This window comes from Brachypodium distachyon, chromosome 3 (assembly GCF_000005505.3).
Source record: "Brachypodium distachyon strain Bd21 chromosome 3, Brachypodium_distachyon_v3.0, whole genome shotgun sequence".
Lineage (NCBI taxonomy): Eukaryota > Viridiplantae > Streptophyta > Magnoliopsida > Poales > Poaceae > Brachypodium > Brachypodium distachyon.
Window position 1 is genome coordinate 53,362,226 of NC_016133.3, and position 20,588 is coordinate 53,382,813.

Consider the following 20,588-nt stretch of genomic DNA (forward strand, 5'->3'; position numbering starts at 1 on the left):
AGTACTTTAATCGCGATAAAAAAAGGTCGAAAAACACCGAAATGTACAAAATCGTAGGGGGGAGAGAGGCATGGAAAAAAAATGCCCCGTACAGCAAAAGGTAAAAGGCGAACGAGAAAGAAGCCACAAACTGTATCGCGATCACCCGAGCGAAGCACGGCAAAGGATCCCACCGAAACACCAAAGCGGAGAGAGAAGTGAACAAAAGCAGCGCAATAAGGTCAACCGACAAGGCTCGAGAAACGCGGTCACTCCTACAGTACCACATCCCCAACTTTTCCAAAACCAACGGTAACACGATTTGACAACCACTACGAGAGAATCAAACGAGTAAGAGAGCAAGATCCCTCACCACAATCGTAAGATCTCGCCGCGACGGCGATGGCGACAACAAAAACGGAAGCAAAACGAAGAGGCAGAAGCGCGCAACGCAGGGACCGATGCGTGTGATATTTCGGGGGCCGAGGCCTTTCTACTGGCAGACGCAAGATAGATATACGGGAAAGCATAGCGATCTAGCGGGTGCCGGTCGCTCGGCCTTCCGTGGCCGTCCGATCCGGATACACACGGCAACGGGTGGCGCCACGCGCACCGGCGGATCCATAGGGTGGCCAGAGTGGTCCATGGACCACCCTGAAAATACAGCCCGTATACTCCAGACACTAGTGTATCTTAAATCCACCAAAAAAGAAAATTCAGACCGACCAAATAGCCCATCTTCCCGGCCAGTTCTTATTTTTCTTTCTATTGTGTAGTGTACGTATGACCACATCAGATCAGGCCTTCTAGCAGCCTAGCAACCGATCATGAGCAATTGGCATTGTATCGTATTTTTGCCGAGCAGACGAGCATGAGCAGCTAACATCGCATCGTATTTCTCCGTCATCATCATCGCTGACTGCCAGCGGACGACAAACATACGCTTCATCAATGCGAGCATGCGACGGGGCAGCAGCTTACACGGAGCCGGCGACATTTTTCTCGGTCTTTCATTGAATCGAATTAAGTTTTGCTCATTGATCGAATCGAAATTATCGCAAAATTGTTCCATGCCGGGTTTTTCTCCCCCAAATTCAATACTACTAGTATGTTTGAGGTAAAAAAGTTGCTGGTTATAATTATATTGGGATGAAAGTTTATATATTGGATCACACTGTCTCAAAAACTTAGATCCGCCGCTGGCACGCGTGGGATAACGCTTTAGTGAAAGCAGGCGTGGGATGGAAGCCACGGTGGGCCCGAGCCGCACACCTGGATTCTCTCTCCCAGCACCACCCACGAGAATCAGAGAGAGGCGATCCTATACTGGGAATCGGGACCTTGACGTGCATAGATCTCGTCCACCGTGGACCATGGGTTCCGTACGATACAGCAGAGCCCATGCTTTGTTTTCTTCTTCGGTGAGATGCTTCGGTTTTGAACGTGCAAGTTTCTTGTTTGCTATTCATTCTTTTCGAGAATTTATGGCACCAAATGAGTTAGCGCGCATTCAATTGCTGCCCGGAATGGTTCTATGGTGCTGGTTTGCCGACTAAAGCAGGAAGCATCTATTGCTACCACGCGGCAAACGTGGTTAGCTCTAATTATCAAAAAGAAAAAGGAAGCATCTATTGCTAGTTTGGTTTGCTACCCCATAAGAGTACAGTGTGGGAGCTAAAGCAGCATTCCATCTCAAAGGAAAAAAAATCATTCTGTTACCTACGAGAGTTTGGTGTAGTTGCACTACATTTACTGTATCAATAATATGTAATTAATATTTTATTCATATTTCATTACTATATCAATCAAATTCATTAATATCAGCATTCTATTCATATACCATCCACACATCATTGTTTTATTAGAAAGTTTACGAGATCCTGCTGGGGGACAACCAGCTTACAAAAGGCACAAACCACCCAGCCAGCCAACAAAGGAGAAGAATTTCAGTACAGCAAGCCAACAGCCAAGAAACCACCACAGACCATACAGGACCCGGTAAAAAGGACTGCGCGTCCGGCGCGGCGCGCGGCAGGCCCGACCTTGGTTAGACGGACCAAGTGATTAACTGTGCATGAGTTAACAGAGGGAGGGAGAAAAAAGAAACTCCCTCTCTGCCCATGTCGGTTTCGGCTTGAAGTGCAAAGATGATGGCAACACAAACGACTTCACACGTACATATAAATTAACATCAATGTACACACCACGGATCACACATTTTCCTTCTGCTGTCTAGAAGATTGAAACAAGAAGTTTCCAACACCTGCAAAAACTTATTCCCTGTACATTCTGAAGCCAATGTACATTGATGTATAATTGGTTTCTGGTGTGCCAAGACCAAATGCACAAGGACCTATATAACATACACCAACTGCACCAGACTGATTTCACAGCAGTTTTCGTTTTGGTTTCCCCAAACCTGAACTCCGGCTCCATGGCTGGAAATATTGGCTGTAGATTTTTCTAAAACATATTGGCTTTAGATTAACTGCAAGGAGACAATCTTTCCTTGGCTGTTCCGGTGCAAACTTAGAGTGATCCTCATGAAACAACCGACAGGTTCTTCCGGTGGATGCTCATGAACTTGGCAACAAATTCTGACAAAAAAGAAGGCAACCGTTAAAATTCAGAGCATCACAACGATTTTGGGCTGTTTAATCTTAGAAGATAACATTTGACTAAGATGATCCAAATGGAAGCCTGGTAGGGGCAAAGCAATGGCAAAATACCTTCCAGTTTCAGCAGTGCACTTGCACCAGCCGGCAACCTCTTATCCTGAAATCCATTATTTTCACACATGGTTACCATAGGTCACTGGGGAAGTGCAAGTAAAACAGAAATATGGCATAGAAAACTCACATAGTAGGCATGCCAATAATAAACTTCCCTCTTTATGCTAGCATGAATTCCCTTCAGGAACAGCTCTACAAGTTTCTGCGGAAGATTCAAGAAGAATGAAGTTTATTTGCACAGTTATATCTGTGAATATAGTAGTGTCCTTGGAAGTTGAATTTAAATATTTCACACACAAAAAATAACATGTGTTTTGCATATATTACCTGGAGAATAAGTTTAGGAGGTACAAATTCAACCAAGAGTTTTTGGAGCTTGCCTCGTACCAAAAATAACCTACATTGAACTTTCATCGGTCATGCAAATAGAGCTAGGAATGTAATCACACAGTTCAATATCATTTTCCCGTGTTAGTTATCAAAATTGATTCAGACTGATCAAAGCTGCTGCAATTTATAAATTGAAAAACTGATGGCGGAAAAGGTACTGTTGTCCTACAAGAACCAATGAGAAGTCAGAGGAAAACATTCAAAAGCTTAAAAAAAAAATCCAACTCCAAATGCCGAACCTCTTAGGAGAAGGGTCATCTAAAATTTCTGCTGCAAGCTCCTGAAGAACACCCTCCCATCCTAGAGGTATAGCTTGTCCATCAATGAAGGGGTAACTGATAAATGAAAGGGAAAAAAAAAAGTAAAAGGCAGATATTAAAATCATAATATGTATCACGAAATACTCTTCATAACAGACAAACACTGCAAGCATACTTGCTGGCTTTGCATGCCTCTAAGGCCAATATTGCCTCCCTCATATTCCGCGCAGATTGACTTGCAATGGTAGCAGCAAAACTTGCAGGAAGATCAAAACTCTCTCTTTTTGATATGTAAGTAAGAATCTCCACAATCTAAGAGTTTTTATGTTTAGTCAGTGGCGTTATCAGAATAATGCAGCAAAATGTAATGCATAGAAAAATGAGAAGTTTGCCCATGCTTCATATCACGAAGCAATCATCTATAAAAAGCATGTAGAGACATGTCAAGTGAAAGTACAAATGTTAATGATTTTCGAAAAAAAATACAGTCCTGTGATTTTGAATTTTGGACACTAACTGATAAAAGTTAATATCTACTCCCTCCGATCCTAAATTGTTGTTGAAATATTACATGTATCTAGATGCTTTTTAGGAATAGATACATCCATATTTGGCCAAATTTGAGACAAGAATTTAGGATCGGAGGGAGTACGCTATAACTGCTGGAATTCTGTGAAATCATGCCAGAAGGATCACCTCACGTGTATTGGGCACGCCAATGGTAATAAGCTTACAACGGCTCACGATAGAATCAAGAAGATTGGACTCATCTTGGCAAGTCATCATTATCTTGCATGCATCAGAGGAGGAATCAATTATCCATTTTATCAAACGTTGATTATTCTCACTAACTTTGTCGACATCATAGAGAACAATTACTGGAATCAACAAATAAGCATGTTAGGAAGATTTTAAAAGAAAAGGGATCTCCAAAAACAACACTGCAGAAGATGTATACCTTTAAAGTTCTTTCTTGCAGATGCCTCAGAGGTTTTATGCTTATTTGACATTTCATTCGCCAGAGCGGTCAAAGCATATCTTGCATTCTTAGATTGAGACCTCATGTTAAGTTCAACATGGTGATCACTTGATGATAAGGGGACAAGAATGGGCAAAGATGCAGAGCCCTGCCAAAATCAGGGAAACATGTAATCACTTAAAATTCCAACAAGACAACAACTTAATGTGGTGCTTGAAGAATGGGAACAGTGTTTTCTGATCCATCAAATATTCCATCCCGAAACTCCAAAACCGGGTACATTTGAGACTGAAACATTAACATTTTTCTTTCAAAAAGGGGATGTCCCGGCCTCTGCATCAAGACTGAAACATTAATACTGTGTTGTTTTCATCATTGGAAAAATACCACCCTTGTTTTGAATGTCATGGTGCCTACGTGTATGTAATCACCTAGTCAACAGATTAATAATTGAAATTGATGGGGCCACCCGACTCAGCTACACACCGAGTCTGCTCCTCCTCAACTACATGCAATAGTTTGGTCTTCTACTTCACCTCAACTTGACAACACCCTCGCGTCATGAGGACATCAGGAGGAGAGAAACAAAGGTCACGATGGAGAGCTCGCACCCAAAGGACGGCAGGAGGGGAGCGAGCAGCATCAAGGAAAGCTGGTGTGGCTTGATTCGTTAGCGAGGGCCGGCAGCAATCTGATTCCATTCGGTTAGAGTGGACCGAGAGGGTGGAGCCTCTTTAGTGTGGACTGGCGTGGAGCAGGTGTCCACCGTAATGCAGAAACCACCAGTGAAATGGAGAGGGGAGGGAAGGAGAAAGGAAGGACCGGCTGAGGACGGCACATGCATACATCATGCATCACCACATTTCCTCCTCACCATGCTGGCTCCTCCTGCCATGATGCAGGACGAACCCAGGAAGGAGGCAGTGGAAGGGGTGGGCGGCTGGAGTGGTGGATGTCTGGAGAAACGGCGATTGCCTCCTCCATGCGGCCTCTCGCGAGCATCTTCTCTCCCCATTTCGGGGTGTACCCCCGGGATGTCAAGCTTCTTTCTATGCCGATGATGTGGTTGTTTTCGTCAAGCCCACGGCGGAGGATTGTACCATCCTGTTAGACCTCCTTGAGATCTTCGGGGAGGCCTCCGGGCTTCACTCGAACATTCTCAAGAGTTCAACCACTCCCATTCGCTGTTCTCCCGAGGAGATCCAGGTCGTGTGCCACTACCTAGCTTGCCCGGTTCAGGAGTTCCCCATCCTCTATTTGGGAGCTCCTCTCTCCATCTCCAAGCTCCGTCGTCAAGATTTGCAGCCCATTCTTGACAAGATAGATCGCAAGCTGGCGGGTTGGCGTGCCGGTATGTTGTCGAGGGGTGGTCGGCTTGTCCTTGTGAAGTCGGTCCTCTCGGCTATACCGGTTCACACCCTTTTGGCCATTGACACACCCAAGTGGTTTGGCGATGCCATCAATAAGAAGCAGCGGTGTTTCTTTTGGAAAGGTCGGACTGATTCTCAACGAGGTCATTGCGCGGTTGCTTGGGCCAAGGCTTGTCTCCCGACCCGTCTTGGAGGCCTTGGTGTGCGAGATGCCAACTTGGTTAGCACCGCCCTTCAGCTCCGCTGGCCCTGGTTGCAGCGCACCGAGGTCGGGAAGCCCTGGGCTTCCTTCCGCATCCGTTTCAGCCCACAGGTACTTGCCCTCTTCCGCGAGGCTTGTAGCTCGGTTGTGGGAAATGGTCGTTCCACTCTTTTCTGGACGGATAACTGGATTGATGGGAAATCAATTGAGTTTCTCGCCCCGGTTGTCTTCTCTGCTGTTGGCCGGAGGGTCACCCGCACACGCTCTGTTGCGGATGGCCTTGGGGAGAGCGCGTGGGTTCAGGACATCTCCGGTCCTCTCAATGCCCAGGGCATGATTGAGTTTCTCCAGCTCGCCGACCTCTTGGCAGCCGTGGTCCTCTTCCCAGGTCGAGAGGACGTGCTTCGCTGGAAGTGGTCGGCCTCTGGGGTCTACTCCGCTCAGTCCGCGTTCCTTCACTTCTTTGAGGATCGCCCGACTTATCCACCTTGGTCGCAGATTTGGCGTTGTTGGACTTCGTTAAAGTGCCGAATCTGGGTTTGGCTTGCCTGCGCTAACCGTTGATGGACGGCCGATTGCCTGGAACGCCATAACCTCCCTTTCAATGCCTGCTGCCCTTTGTGTGATCAGGAACTGAAAACCATGGCCCACCTTCTCATGGGCTGCGCCTTCACGAAGGCGGTCCTTCATGAGGTGCTGGCGAGGGTTGGAGCACTTTGCTGTCTCCCTCGCCCTTATGAGGACTTGGTAGCTTGGCTCTCGGCGGGGGCTCGTAGGCTGCAGGGAAAGGTGAAAGCTACTCGGTCGCTCCTTAATCTCACTCTTTGGAGGATTTGGAAACTTCGGAATGCTTGCATTTTTGAGGGAGCCACCCCGGTTGTCGCTCGGCTCGTCGAGGACATCTTTGTGGAGGCGGACTTGTGGCGGGCCGCTGGTGCGCGAGCTCTTGACCGCCTCCCCCTCCACGCGCGTCCTCCAGATTCTAGCCCTTTCACCACCCTTGTATAGTTGTTTTTTCCTTTTTCTTCCTTTTTGTTTTGTTTTGCCTTTTGCGTTTTTTCTCTTTTTGAGCCTTTGGGCCTTTTTGTACTTGCACTTCTTGCGCCTTCTTCTTAATGGAAATGACACGCCGCTCGGCGTGTTCGAGAAAAAAAAAACAGCAGGTCATGATTGCTTTATGTAAACTCCAGATGGCGATGATTGGAATTCGAACAAATGTTGCATTAAAATGAATCAATTGTGGGATGTACATCCCAAATTCTACTCTTAAGTGCATAAAACAATTAGATAAATTCTACTCATCCGTGACAGAACTAACCTGGCCATTGCAACTCTTCAAACAGTGAGATACCTGTAAAAGCATCAAGAAATACTTTAATGCAGTCTTTAATGGGTTGTATATTAAAAAGGCTTTCTTGCAGTGTTCAAGATTGTACATTCAGAGAGGAATCACCAAAGATCTCAGTGAGTACAGCTCTGCACAATGATCTCTTCCCTGACCCAGGAGGCCCTTTGAGAATGATATGAGGGCAAAACTCTGGCGAAACCTGTCACAAGAGGGAACTTGCATTTATAAGACTAGAGAACTAACTTTGAGCTACTGGAAGTCTGGAATGATCATCTGTAGAACAGCATGGCAAGGCAATTGACAAGTAAATCCATACAAATTAGCTAAGGTAGAATGAATTAGCATTAAATGGAGTATTTCGGCTGAAATTTTTGGAATAATTTTTCATAAATATTTCAGTTGAGCAATAACCAAGACAACTCTTGTTCAATGACAGGGTTACAGCAAGAATATAAATTTATGGTCCATAAAATTTTGTGCCATTAGGAAGTATCTCAAAGATTTTACCAATTCTTTAAGCTGTTGAACTTGCTCCCTGTGACAGGTAAATCCACTCAATGTTCGTGGACGATACTTATCAGCCCAGAAAAGTCTAATCTTCTCTATGACGAGTGCTTTCTGAATGAAAGTTGATTCTGATTCATCAGTTGTTTTGTGGTTCGGTGCTCTTGGTTTATGGCATGACTTTCCAGTCACACATGGAAACCAAGCATCATTTTGTGCCTTCTGCACATTGGAGGTGAATTTCATGACGCCTCCAACTAGTTTCCCAGTAAAATCACTGAACTTCCCGCTGTCCCCACTATATCTGCCACTATTAAACTGGTTACTCAAAGTGGTGCCACTGCTAATTTGGGAGTGCCGACCAGTAGCATAGCTGGTGTTTGTAGTTGTTTGTGAAAAAACTGTCCGGACTGAAACAAACTGTGATGTCTGACCCAGGTTACTGATATTTGCTTGAGTAACAGCACCGTCATTCTCAGCATCGGCATTTGAATTAGAGGTAAAAGATTTGTCAACATCCTTATGCTTTACTGATGTTTTCTCAAACTGAGCCCTGCAATCACGGGAGATGAATATTTCACCTGTAGCTACTGACTCTGTGCTTGTGCATGTATACTCATTATGCCTAGAATTGGACAACTTGCCATTTGCAATCAACTCATTTATCTCCGGTTCTGCGTGTGAATCTGCTTTCATAAAATCAGTTGAGTCTCTTTCTGCCTGAGTTGAGACAGGAGTGCCATGGAATGCCGGAACTCTAGAAGGATGTTCCTTCTCATGTGCTCGTAGTTTAGGTGTTGAAATTGACCGGCGATGGGAAATCTTCTCCTTGATCGATGAACGACTAAATTTTTCCATAGAAGACCGAAATCTGGGAGGTGTTCGGCTGCTTTTCTTGCGTGATTCATTTTTTCCACCAGTGTATGGGGAAGTTTGGTGCCTTTGTTCTGTGACCCTGGGAGGAGTACGACTGTTTCTTAAGTTTGAAGTTTTCTCATCCGGATGCTCCTTTGTACGGTTGGGGGATGTGTTTTGCCTTCTAGCACCAACTTGTGGGATCCTACCAGGATCTTTAGGCAGCACAGTCCTCTGTGATTTCAATATTGCATCGTTCCAAGGGCTTTCATGCCACTCAGTTTCTGTATCTGAAGGTTCATAGCCACTTTTGTGCCGTGTGGAAGAATCATTGCGAGAGTGCCGGTTGTTCCCTGAGTTGCTCTCTGCAGCTAGCATACTTGATCACTCGAAGTTTCTGTGCTTCAGAAGATTTGCATTATTGTGACATCTACAGAACAAATTACAAAAATATTTATTAAATTACTAAGAAAGACCAAGATTAATTATGCCTATCTTGAAGTTCAAACAAATTCAAAGTAACTTTTGGCTCATCTTCCATTCCATGACAATATTATAGCAGCAATTAGTTCACAATGCAATTATGTAGCTCAACAATGATAAGTCACTCTGCCAAATAATCCAGCATAAGTTGTACGCAACGAAAATGAACAACATTAGAATGATACGTAAAAAAGAACTTACTGCATGGTGCAAAAATACAAACTGAGACAGGAGACCCACTGTTAATTTCATTCAACAGACCACAGTTCATCCAGTAGTATCACTATGATGTACGCAGGTTTTACTTTCCCATTGCTTTTTCATGGGATCCTTGAAATATTGTACTACTAAATTGCAATGGTTGACATTGTTCATGATGAACACATCAAAGAAATTTTATGTCCTGGTGGCTGGTGAAGAACTGGACATAAAAAAGGAATAAAACTAGCAAGTCGCCATGCCCTTCTGTGAACTAGCTGAAAACTGTGAACCTTTGTGTTTGGAAGTTAATACCTGACTCTCACATGGAAAGTACTACCCTGGAGATACATTTCCATATAAGTCACTGCTTTATACACAGTTGGTGGGATACTGGCATATGAAATCTGGTATTCACCGCCGGTGATAGTTAATCGTCTCAAGAACTGTACTGAAACCAGTTGAAAGTAGGACAAAGCGAGGATATGCATTGTACTATTCTCCTGTGTTTACGCTGGAACTTTTAGGGTCTAGATGCCACTTTATCATCATGTCAAAGTCATGACTCATGATACATGTTGATTATATGCATAAGAGAGGATTACTGATGAGTGATGGATTAGCACATACGTTAGTTCCTGAGATTTAACTTTACAGAATACTAAGTATCCAGAATCAAATATTTTGGACTAACAACTTTACAGAACACCAAATATCTAGAATCAATTATCACTTTACAGAATACTGACCTCATAGTCTGGATATTGCAATTCCAAACAAATGAAATATATGGCATAAACTATGGATTACATAACTGAATGGATAAGGAATGAATCAGGAAAGTTATTACCTACAGGACCAAGAGCAGTATGGCCTTCTTCCAACATTCACAGTTAGAAGCCCAAAGGGAGGACATAAGCAAGAGTTATAAAGAGACAAATAAGAGGAAAGGACAAAAAACACTGATTATTCTCATCTGTGTTGTCATTCTTGTCCTCTTCTTCCACTCCACCAAGGAGAGAAGAAACCAAAGGCAGAAGAGAAAAAGAAGCCACTCTTCTCCATTCCCTAGGCTGCATATTCTAAGAAAGATCATCTATTCCTAGGACACAAAATTATACCTAAAAGTAGCCAGCATATGTAGGACCCAACCACTATAGATTATTTTACTGTGACTCAAATAATGCCGATGCCGACCCACACTGAACTAATTATATTAGTGTATACATAACACAAAGCTTACAAAATAACCCATCAGATTCAAAGATGATGACCACATGCCAAAAGGTAAAAGTAGTTCTTTACAAGACTAGCTAGAGCTAAGAGCCAGTTAATTAACAGAAGGGTCAGAAACATCTAACAAATATAGAATTTACTGAGCACCCAGAATTTCATACATATTCATCAATCATCATTTCCACTTCCTTCTTTCAGATAAAAGAAAAGGAATAGGAACATCTTGTAGAATAAAATGAGCAGACAGAACCCGATTCATATTCATCACTTTCCGCGTTATTCAAAATGACATATGAAACAGAAGGATGTTATTTATGAGGAAGATACAGATCAAGCCAACAATCTACAGTAGTGTATCCAAATACTCATTCACTGTGGTATACTTTACTTGAGGATACAGTTGAGATCCTTCAAATCTCGAATCAATTTCAAAATATGTGTGGTTGCCCTTAACAAAAGCTGAATATATAAATATTAAATCCATTTTCAAAGGAAATGGTGCATCTGCAAATAAAAAAGCAAAAGAGAATGAGATACAACACAAATAAAATAATAGAAACGGGAAAGGCTTCTCATTTGTTTCCTATTACATGAACTCCTTATATTCACTAAGTATAAACACAGAAGCGCAGTTCTAATTTCTAACTTACCATGGATGTTTTCAAGGAGTTGCTCTTCTGTTATATGTATCTTCTTTAGGCATTTGTTGATTTTTGTCTCCCAGAGGCCAACCAATTCGTTCAGTGAGTAGACATTTCCCAGAGGTCTCAGATACAATGTCTTGTTTAATGTCCTGGGGTCATCTATGGTACACACCGTAAATTCAGCCACATCACTCTCTTGAACAAAGATACCTGCATGGACAATTCTTCCTTGAGGAAAAAAGAAAACGTGGAAGAAACTTTTCACTTTTCAGGAATCAAACAGCAGATTGGATAGAAGTAATATCACCAGACCTTTAGTGTTTCCTTCACCAAATATAGTAACTTCATCCCTCGGAGGAGCATGTAGACCCGGCTGCACCAGTGAAGGAAGCAAATATCGCATGAAGAAGTTGCAGCAGATGTAGGTATGTGGAATATCTTCCCTCTCTATTAGATGGCGGATTTCAGCTTTCTTCTCATAGAAGCCATGGTCCATGTCAGAAATATGCACCTTTGTGTGATCAACTCCGAATTCTGCCGGAATAAATCTCTGCATGAACTCCCAATGAAGTCAGAAGCAATGCTCAATTTTTTGTCCATAATTCAAGGATTCTGGTTGACAAGATCAGGAAACCAAATAATATCCTTCTCAAAAAGTGATGTGCGGAGCAAACTAAGCGTAGCTCGGGTGGTTGGTTCCTTGTGGTGGAACCAGCCCACCCAGGTTCAAGTCTCAGACTTGGCATGGGTGCTCGCACTTCCTTGGATTTATTCTAGGGCTTAAACAGGCGTTGTGCTTTTAGTGGGAGTGACGTACCCATCAACTACGAGACGCCTGTGGTGACTTCGTCAATCTCAAGATGATGTGTCGGACCAGTCTCTCGAAGGTGCTCATAGGGGTAGAGTGTGTGTGCGTGTGTTCATAGGGATGAGTGTATGTGCGTGTTTGTGAGCGTCTGCATTTGTACTGTGTTTCCTCAAAAAAAAATGATGTGCGGAAAAAAAACTAAAGTATCCTTATACTCTTATAAAGAGCTGAGTTTGTGGCATTCTGTTCACCCTCACCGAGATTACCTCTAAATTTACCAAGGAATTAATTGCCACAGTTACCATACATTATATGTAGTAGACATATGTGTCACAATCTTTTGATTAGTTGATTAATTGTTATTTTGATATATTTTTTTACTTTTCACAAATTAGAGACAATCTCACAAGCGTTTAAACAACTGCTGAGCACTAAAATGAACTCCCATAGCAATCCACAAGCATTTAGCTAGTTAAATGATAATAGCACGAGTAGAACTAGCTACTGATAAGTGAAGCCAGTGCTTAATTTCAGCGAGCACATGCTACATTGCTACTGACTCCCAATAACACAATTTCGAGAATAAACATTTGGCATTACTTGACTACGAGATTCATAGAGGAAAATTGTGGGATTTGTTAAGAGTATATATGTACGTTTGTGTATGTCTTGTATAGCTTTAGGTCCATATAGACTAAGAAGGCCCAAGGCTCAACTATCCTGTATATGTAATGGTTCCCAGAAATGTGTAAATCGATTTGGCCATTTGAGAAACCTAATTAATCAGAGAATATAGATGCATAATGCATTGCAACTTGGGAGCTCACCTTCACACACCCGGCTTCCTTTATAGCCTGAATCAGAGACTTCTGCTCGAGGGCGTGCTTCGTGGGCACCGAGCAGATGACCACATCCACCTGCCGCACCGCTTCGAGCAGGCTCGGGTAGTCTTCCAGTTCGAGCGACCCCTGAACCACAAGGAAGACATCGGGCGAGTCAGGCATGCAGGCAGGATGCACAGGTTTTGGCACACGGACATGGAAAGAACTCGAAGTCACACGCGTTTACCTTGAGGAGCGTAGCACCGGCTGTTGCGAGATGCTTGAGAGGGCCGGAGTCGGGGGCAGCGAGGTGGTGCGGGCGGACGAGCGCGAAGGTGGGGTGTCCAGCGGCGAGGCTTGCGCGCACGAGGCTGCCTCCGAGGCGGCCGGTGGCTCCGACCACCAGGACCTTGCTCCTCGTCGCCTCCTCTGACATCGCCGCCGGTGGACAAAGAAAAGGCCAAAAGGGGACGAGGGAGAGAAACAGCCGACTGCGAGCCGTGGCCGGTAAGCCAGATCAGATCGAAACGACACCGTTGATATGCTTAATCAGACGGTCCATGAAACGGCTCGGGACGGTTAAGATGATTTTATTTCTTTGGGAGTCCTCTTTCTTTGGAGTCCAGCAGCAGAAGCTGACTATAATTTCAGAACCCGATCAAAAATAAAATGAAATTCAGAAGGCACGTACGGCGCATAAGAATTGGGCGCTATTTCAATGGAGAAAATAGACACAGTCCTCTATTTGCTCTATCTACGTGCAAAACCCCAGGTTCAACTAATAGACAACACCATCAGATTGCTAAACCGTACTGTACTACTCCCTCCGTCCCATATTAAGTGTGTGGGACGGAGGGAGTACAATTTTGCAAGCTACCCATTCTGTGATTCAGTACAACTTGGTGGATCTGTCATCGGGTGCAAGCAAAGAATCACACGGCCTGGAGGCTGGGCTCGGCCGACTTGCCGCCGGTGCCAGTCTCCTCCAGCGTGTCGAGCCACTGGAGCAGCGCCGCGTTGAACTGCTCCGGCGCCTCGTCGTGCGGGCAGTGGCCCGCCTGCAGGTTGACGACGGTGGAGTTTTTGTAGAATTCCTTGATCCGCGCCGCCTTGGACGGCCCGACCCACGGGTCCAGGTCCCCCCACAGCAGCAGCAGCGGGCACGACAGCTTCCCCAGCAGCCTGTCCAGCGTGTACCGGCTCTGGTTCGCCATGAACCGCGACATCAGTCTGCAGTGTTAAAATATGTCATATCAGCAGCTTGAGTTTGGGTATATGAAATAAGGAATCAGAGCACGCTACGATGTTCAGATCATCGCCACACCTGTAGTACACCTCGCCGGCGTTGGGGTCCGCCGTCGGCGCCGTGATGGAGCTGATGAGGTAGTCGTCCACGTTGCTGGGGTCTTTGTACACCTGCACGCAATGCAACGATCGAGAGGGTCAGAGGAAGAAAGCGATGAGAACTCGCTTCCTGCAGCTAAGCTATAGTAGATCGTTTTGAGGTGCTTTACGCTTTTCAAGACTTTCTCGACCCTGGCCGGCTGCTTGGCCTGCCAGAAGAGGAACCCGAGCACGACCCGCTGGAAGGCCTCCTTGATCGGCCTGACGAGCAGCCTGCTCAACACGCCCACTTCCTCCTCTGCTTCAATGGGCGGCGGCGCATTGGGGTCCCCGAACTGCCCGGCGGAGTTGAGCAGCACGAGGCCCCGGACTAGCTCCGGCAGCTCCGTCGCCGTGAACAGCGTCGTGAATCCCCCTAAGCTGAGACCACAGCACGCCTGCTCTTCAGTAACATGCCAAGAAACAATGCGGCTCTAACTAAACTCTGAAGAATGTGTGTCTCTGACAACGCTGGTGGCAGGCACCTGTTGCCGACGAGGACGGAGGGCGATTTGACGACCTCCCTGAGGAAGTCGGAGACCTGCTCCATCCAGATGGTGGCGTCGTACTCCACCAGCGCCTTCTCGCTCCACCCGAAACCCAGCAGGTCCACGGCGTACACCTTGTACTTCTTGGCCAGCTCCGGGATGTTGTACCTGAATCCAGGCTTCAGAAGTTCAGACACGCGTCAAAGCAAAGCAAGTAAGCAACACGTACGCGCATCGGCCATCGTTGCAGTGCACAGGTTACATGATCCATAACAACTGGCGGTGATGGCTTTCACACAGGCCACACGCCCCCACACAGGAGATGAGATAAGGCACAATCAGTTAAGCTGCTGTGCTGACCTCCAATGGAACGCGGACGCGCCGAAGCCGTGCACGAGCACGATGGGCTGCCCTTCCCCTTGCTCCACGTAGTGGATCCTGCGGCCCCGCCATGTCCAGAAGTTGTACCCGTCCGCCTTGAACGGCAACCTCTCCAATCCTGCAAAGATTGAATTCCTCGCTACAGCGTCAGTCGGTAGATATCATTGCAATTTGCAAACATTGTGATATATACCGGAACCCATCTCTGATCTCCCGATAAAAAAAAAACAGCACAGCTAAGCTGGGCGAACCTTGAGCGTCGCCGTTGGAGGAAGAGAGGAGCGAGGAGCAGACGGAGAGCGCGATCCCCTTGGTCACGATGTCTCTCCTCTGCATCATCAGAAACTTATTGCCTCCTGCCAGGAGCCCAACGATTCACAAAGGAATCACGAAGAGTACGGTACGTATCACCCAAATTATAAGCATGCGTCCAAGTAATAAGAGGCAAAGCAAAGAACCCTGAGGAACTAACCGTTGAGGCCAGAGCCGACGCCGCAGCGGCGGCCGGACGCGGACCGGACGGCGGCAGCGGACGCGACGGACATCAGGATGCTGCCGTGGCCAAAGGTTTGCTCTGGAGAAGAATGCTTGTTCTTTCCTCGGAGCTCAGAAGGAATTCTACCCGGTGATTCGTGGGAACGAGCGGGCGGGCAGGGCAGGAGAGTTTTTACCTGTGCGTTTGCGCTTGAGTTGTGTGGGTGGCGGCGGGCAATCGGGCAGCCGTGGCAGCGTCCGGGCCAAAAGTTTGAAAGGGAGAGATTCATGGAGGCGTGGCAACTCTCTAGCTAGCTTCGATCAGGTCGGCCGTTGAGGCCCACGAGCAGAGAGTAGCCGCGATGAAATATCTAGCCTCGTAGTTCCTGTATGTGCAAGTTATTCTAAACAACCGTATTTTCAAGTTATGAATAATTTTTTATACCCCATAATACATTTAAAAATGTGTGCATGTATTTGGAAACAAAAGAGCATATTTTCAATTTCATGTCATTTTTTGGACGAAACGTGCATTGCAGGTGCATGTTTGCGAGTCTTAGGCACTACAATGATATTGCTTGCGTGTGAGCAGCAAGACATGTTGGTGCATGCATTTTTTTTTTATAGATTATGGAAGCTTTGTTACTTCCAGACTCTGTATTCAGGATGCATTCAACTTAAATACATTATTCTCGACAACTGAAAACACATGATCACATTTCAAGTGTGACAGGTCGCATGAAAAACTGATCTACAAACTAAGAAGTTTAGAACCAGCTCATCCAAACCGGGACATAAATTTTCTGGCGATCCACTCTAGTCGTTTGGCGCCAATCTCTGTCGGTTACTTGTGTTGCACCTTTTGTAGCGGTGCTCATTAGTCGCAACCAATTGGTACATAAGAGTAACACATGCATACATGAATGCATTTCTTTTACAAAACCGATACCATTACGGCATAACCAAAATAGATCAAAAAACTGCCGCCACCTCTACTAAAATGAGAGGAAGCAAATTCGTGTCAACCTCCTGCACCAAAAAAGGGCCATAATATTTGGAGACGAAATATTAAATGCCAAATGAACTGATGTCCACATAAGCCTAGCCATTGCACAATCAAAATAGAGATGTTGAACTGATTCGTGCTCAAAACAAAAGGCGCAACGTGTGTCGTTCGATAGATACATGGTAGGAAAAAATAAATTGATAATGCTCGCCAAATACTATGCTTGTAAGTTGTACGTACATGACAAGTATAAATAAACTCAAGTATATTTTTTCTTGCGAAAATTCAAGTAGATTATAGTCTTTGTGACTCACCTCTTGATGTCGTGGTAGAGTTGTGGGTGTATGACTCCACCCATTAGTATTTAAATTCCGATGCTCACAATTATGATGTAGGGTTCCCTACGGACAATCTTTTCCTAAAAAAAAATACTCCCTCCGTTCCTAAATACTTGTTGTTGTTTTAGTACAAATTTACACTAAAACAGCGACAAGTATTTATAATATTATTTAAATCGTACTAAGTTCACAATTTCTCAGAAAAAAGTCGGAAAGACAGCTTGACATCTGGTGACATTATAGTTCGAAAGACGTGTTTTGTATATGGACAAAAACGTGCATTTCCACGTTTATGTTTGCTAAACAACCGCTCGTGGCTTAGCTTCGAAACTAGTCCGTAGAATAAGAGTTGATCGTGTTCTGGATATCTAGACGTTGTGCTCGTGGCGATCGTGAGTTCGTGACTCGTGTAGCAGCACGCACCAAGCGCTCGGACAAGACGGGAACGCAAAACGCGAGGCCACTCCTTGGTTAGTTTATGCGCCGGCATGGCATGCACAGGCCTCCGAGCGCGCGTCGATTAGCCCGATTTCGAAACCAGCTCTAGATTAAGCCCATAATATTCGTACTAGAGGACGCACGGCGAAGAGTATCTAGCCCAAGCTACTGACAGATGGGTCGACAATTCATTCATGACGGCTCTCTCGGTATCAGGGATAAGAAGTCTTGTAGTAGTATTCCTCTTTGTAAGTGAGAACCCTTGTGCAATGTTTCCATAGTTAACTAACAGAAGAAACGCATCGGTCGAAGGGGTCTGATCTCGTATCGTAGTACATCAACTTGGCTGTCAGCGTCCGATGGTCGAAAAGAAAAGGAGAGAATCGGTTGCCGATCGGCGTCTTCCTAAAGAGAGAATTTTGTGGTCACCGTCGCGAAAGAACGAAACCAAACATCTCGGACGGCGATGACCTGATGGGACACAGGGTAAGGACCAATGGTCCAGATCGGCCTGGCCCGCCGCTAAGTGGATTAGCTCCTGATGATCCATAGTGGCTTAATTTGTTAGCACATTATCATTTGCAAATGGTAGCGGTACGTGTATCATAGTACTGTAGAGCACATCATTCACTCGCAACATTTTGACGCTTTGAGGCCCATTGTACCGGCCCGAATCTCCGAAAGCTGAACCCCGATACTCACTTGAATGGTCCGATTAAAGAACCAACGTACGTACTATTCAATGGAAAACACTGGAGAACGCTCGCTTGTTTTCAGGGACGTCCACATGGTCCCCGTCCCTCCCGTGTAGTACTACGTTGCTCGTTCGGTCAAAAAAGGGCAAGAGAAAAGAAGCCATCCTTGCGCAGGCCATGATTGATTGAGAGAGCCTCTGCTCATAAGTAATTCGAGATCATGGCATCATGCTTGGACCATGATGGACTCCGTCCGGAGTTCTTTCCGCCGGTAGCCGGGGTCCCCTTTTGACGAACTTCCTTTCCTCTGCGCCTGAACATGGGGTTCAGAAGAAAGCCGGAGGCGTGCGAGGAAAATGGTGTTGGTGTGGCCTTCCACGCGCGCGGGCGGCCCGTATTATGGACGGAACAACGAAATGGGTATCCTATTAAATCAAATTAGTGGTACTGTCTCTTGGGTTGGGAGAGCCATGTTGATATGATACCTTGAATGGCGTGGCAAGCGATGCAAACGCAGCGGCCGATGCCAACAGGAACCAACAAGGCTGTCATCCTCATGACCATGTCCGCCATTATGTGTGCAGGATCAGTGTCATGATCATTTGGTACATGGGTATATACGTATACCTTGCTCAATCTATGAAGCGACGGCTATTGCTAGACTAGAATATATACAATCTGTATTGTGTTCTAAGAGGAATATCTGTTGAGCAAACAAGAAAATGTTGTCTGGGCGGGGCAAATCATCGATCGCCCTTCTGTCAAGTTCTTTCCAGTAAGCCCTGCGTTTCGGAAGGGTGTTTCAAAAATAAAAAAGTTCCAATGAGCGTAGAGGTGCTAGAAAGTTCCTTCTGGCCAGGATATATTCGAGAAGCTGTGGAAGTAACTGACCAAAGCACTCCATGTTTGGAATCTTAGAATTTAACATGCGCTCTTTTCTCATCGACAAGTTTCATTTCCTTTTTTTCTGAAATTTGCCCAAACTAATCTAATGGAGCATGTTATTTTAGACCAACGTATAAGGTGAAAATCTCAATTCACTCCAAATGTAAAAAAAAAATTCAATCCTACTTATTAGGTCTGAAATAAACGGATCAAATGAAATGTTGAATATCTAACCACTTAGACGCATTTTCTAAAAAGCCCTTACGTCGTTATAGGTCGAGGGAGGTTTCACAAAATGTGTGTTAATAAATGATTAGAGTCTGCACCTTTTATCTGATCCTTTTTTGAGATCTGTAAAGGCTACCACTACAAGTTTTTAAATTTCCATTAAATAGATATTTTTAACCTGATACATTCCCGTCCTGAAATGCAGAAGTACTATACACTAAAAACCATAATACATGTTGTTGTTGTCAAACAACACTTATACGTGGTACTAATGCTCGATGGTACAATGTGTAAAGAAGGGCGTATACGACTGTCTTACAGCAAAGGTTGTTGTATACTTGGACAAAGTTGGCACGTGGATGTCTTTTTAATGGATTCAGTCGATCTTGTAGATGTGATTTAATCATATGTTTAGAGAGGCTTCGAGAGGATTGTGGTGACAAGTGCTCGGACTGAGTGGGTCTTTCTGAATCACATTTTTTGTCATATAACTTTTATTTTCTTACTCTCTCCGACCCATATTACTTGTCTCAAATTTGCTCAAATATGAATGTATCTATATTTAAAAAGCGTGTAGATACATGTAATATTTTAACAAGTAATATGGGTCGGAGGGAGTAGTTAAATTGTGATCTTGGATACGCGCAGGCCTTATATTAATCCGATCCGAACGGAGGGAATTTAGATAAAGTTGAGACATCCTTTGTTGGACGGTTGGAGTACCACTCCATCCGATCCATAAAAAGTGTCGTCCACTTAGTACAAAATTTGTATTAACATGGTACAAAATGGGTGACATATTTTTATGGATCGGAGGGAGTACATTTTGAGGTATGATTGGATGTATACTTTTTTTTTCTGAAACATTGGCTGTATACACAGCAGGGCGGAGTTGTAGTGTTAGCATTGGGTTCAGATGAACCCAATAAAATTGATCAAATCCATTACAATTTAGACACAATACTACGTATGAACTCCATAGTTACAATAGAATGAACAAATTAGTTGATTTCTCTGGCTCCGCCGCTGATACACAGCACCGTGTATTGAAATGTATACTGAAGTACTGAACAGTGAATGCATGTACGCCTACTTCCATAATTTTCATACATAGAGCACCGAATTCTCTAAGCACTTGAAATCTGAGTAATTCAAAGCCGAGGAGCACGTGCTCCCAGTCCCAAATGAAGAACAGTGCTAAATACGGAGTAAAAGAGTAGAAAAATTTACACACACGAACATGAATTTACACCCTAAAAGTCTTCCCAACAGAAAGTGCCTTTTACCAAGAGTAAACTAAACTTGCCCCGCAACATCGCCAGAGCACAGCTCAAACCGCAAAGACCAGAAGAGACCGCTGGCGGAGCGGTGTATACTCCATGTTCACGCATAGGATTCTTGCTGAGCAGCAGCTGTGAGTTTTGGGGAGTTGCAAGTACCAGTACCTGCACACCTTGAAAAGT

At 44.8% G+C, this 20,588-nt stretch overlaps 3 protein-coding genes across 7 annotated transcripts; all 3 read right to left on the reverse strand.

Annotated features, from left to right (window-relative positions):
- Nucleotides 1-1,816: 1,816 nt before the first annotated feature.
- LOC104583826 lies at nucleotides 1,817-10,622 on the reverse strand. Of its 4 annotated transcripts, none has more exons than XM_010237563.3 (12): nucleotides 10,151-10,622; nucleotides 7,768-9,049; nucleotides 7,349-7,459; nucleotides 7,231-7,263; nucleotides 4,320-4,488; nucleotides 4,058-4,239; nucleotides 3,537-3,673; nucleotides 3,341-3,436; nucleotides 3,039-3,108; nucleotides 2,839-2,913; nucleotides 2,709-2,754; nucleotides 1,817-2,576 (listed from the first exon to the last, which is right to left on the reverse strand). In XM_010237563.3, exons 2-12 carry the CDS (start codon nucleotides 8,995-8,997, stop codon nucleotides 2,521-2,523), a joined length of 2,205 nt encoding a protein of 734 aa, XP_010235865.1. In that variant the 5' UTR covers nucleotides 8,998-9,049; nucleotides 10,151-10,622; the 3' UTR covers nucleotides 1,817-2,520. The 4 variants fall into 4 exon arrangements, with proteins under 4 accessions (XP_010235865.1, XP_010235866.1, XP_010235864.1 ...); XM_010237564.3 differs by having other exon boundaries at nucleotides 9,616-10,622; XM_010237562.3 differs by having other exon boundaries at nucleotides 7,768-10,622.
- Nucleotides 10,623-10,822: 200 nt separating this feature from the next.
- Nucleotides 10,823-13,336, reverse strand: LOC100821928 (probable pinoresinol-lariciresinol reductase 3). Its single transcript, XM_003570142.4, has 5 exons — nucleotides 13,057-13,336; nucleotides 12,816-12,956; nucleotides 11,493-11,730; nucleotides 11,187-11,390; nucleotides 10,823-11,040 (listed from the first exon to the last, which is right to left on the reverse strand). Exons 1-5 carry the CDS (start codon nucleotides 13,243-13,245, stop codon nucleotides 10,880-10,882), a joined length of 933 nt encoding a protein of 310 aa, XP_003570190.1. The 5' UTR covers nucleotides 13,246-13,336; the 3' UTR covers nucleotides 10,823-10,879.
- Nucleotides 13,337-13,497: 161 nt separating this feature from the next.
- On the reverse strand, nucleotides 13,498-15,850 carry LOC100838397 (pheophytinase, chloroplastic). 2 transcript variants are annotated; one of them, XM_014900782.2, is made up of 7 exons: nucleotides 15,534-15,850; nucleotides 15,313-15,417; nucleotides 15,041-15,200; nucleotides 14,678-14,848; nucleotides 14,324-14,573; nucleotides 14,134-14,225; nucleotides 13,498-14,039 (listed from the first exon to the last, which is right to left on the reverse strand). In XM_014900782.2, exons 1-7 carry the CDS (start codon nucleotides 15,823-15,825, stop codon nucleotides 13,742-13,744), a joined length of 1,368 nt encoding a protein of 455 aa, XP_014756268.1. In that variant the 5' UTR covers nucleotides 15,826-15,850; the 3' UTR covers nucleotides 13,498-13,741. The 2 variants fall into 2 exon arrangements, with proteins under 2 accessions (XP_014756268.1, XP_003572859.2); XM_003572811.4 differs by having other exon boundaries at nucleotides 13,742-14,039; nucleotides 15,041-15,179; nucleotides 15,534-15,847.
- Between the last annotated feature and the right edge of the window lie 4,738 nt (nucleotides 15,851-20,588).

Excerpts from the sequence above, each read along its gene's own strand:
- LOC104583826 (XM_010237563.3), bottom strand. The coding sequence starts at position 8,997 with ATGCTAGCTGCAGAGAGCAACTCAGGGAACAACCGGCACTCTCGCAAT. Across the intron at positions 4,240-4,319 it reads TGCAAGAAAGAACTTTAAAG|TAATTGTTCTCTATGATGTC; the intron begins GTATACATCTTC and ends TGTTGATTCCAG. Across the intron at positions 2,914-3,038 it reads CTCCTAAACTTATTCTCCAG|AAACTTGTAGAGCTGTTCCT; the intron begins GTAATATATGCA and ends AATCTTCCGCAG.
- LOC100821928 (XM_003570142.4), bottom strand. The coding sequence starts at position 13,245 with ATGTCAGAGGAGGCGACGAGGAGCAAGGTCCTGGTGGTCGGAGCCACC. Across the intron at positions 12,957-13,056 it reads CCGGTGCTACGCTCCTCAAG|GGGTCGCTCGAACTGGAAGA; the intron begins GTAAACGCGTGT and ends CTTGTGGTTCAG. Across the intron at positions 11,041-11,186 it reads ACTCCTTGAAAACATCCATG|ATGCACCATTTCCTTTGAAA; the intron begins GTAAGTTAGAAA and ends TTTTATTTGCAG.
- LOC100838397 (XM_014900782.2), bottom strand. The coding sequence starts at position 15,825 with ATGAATCTCTCCCTTTCAAACTTTTGGCCCGGACGCTGCCACGGCTGC. Across the intron at positions 15,418-15,533 it reads CGTCGGCTCTGGCCTCAACG|GAGGCAATAAGTTTCTGATG; the intron begins GTTAGTTCCTCA and ends GGCTCCTGGCAG. Across the intron at positions 14,574-14,677 it reads TCCGTCCTCGTCGGCAACAG|CTTAGGGGGATTCACGACGC; the intron begins GTGCCTGCCACC and ends CTGTGGTCTCAG.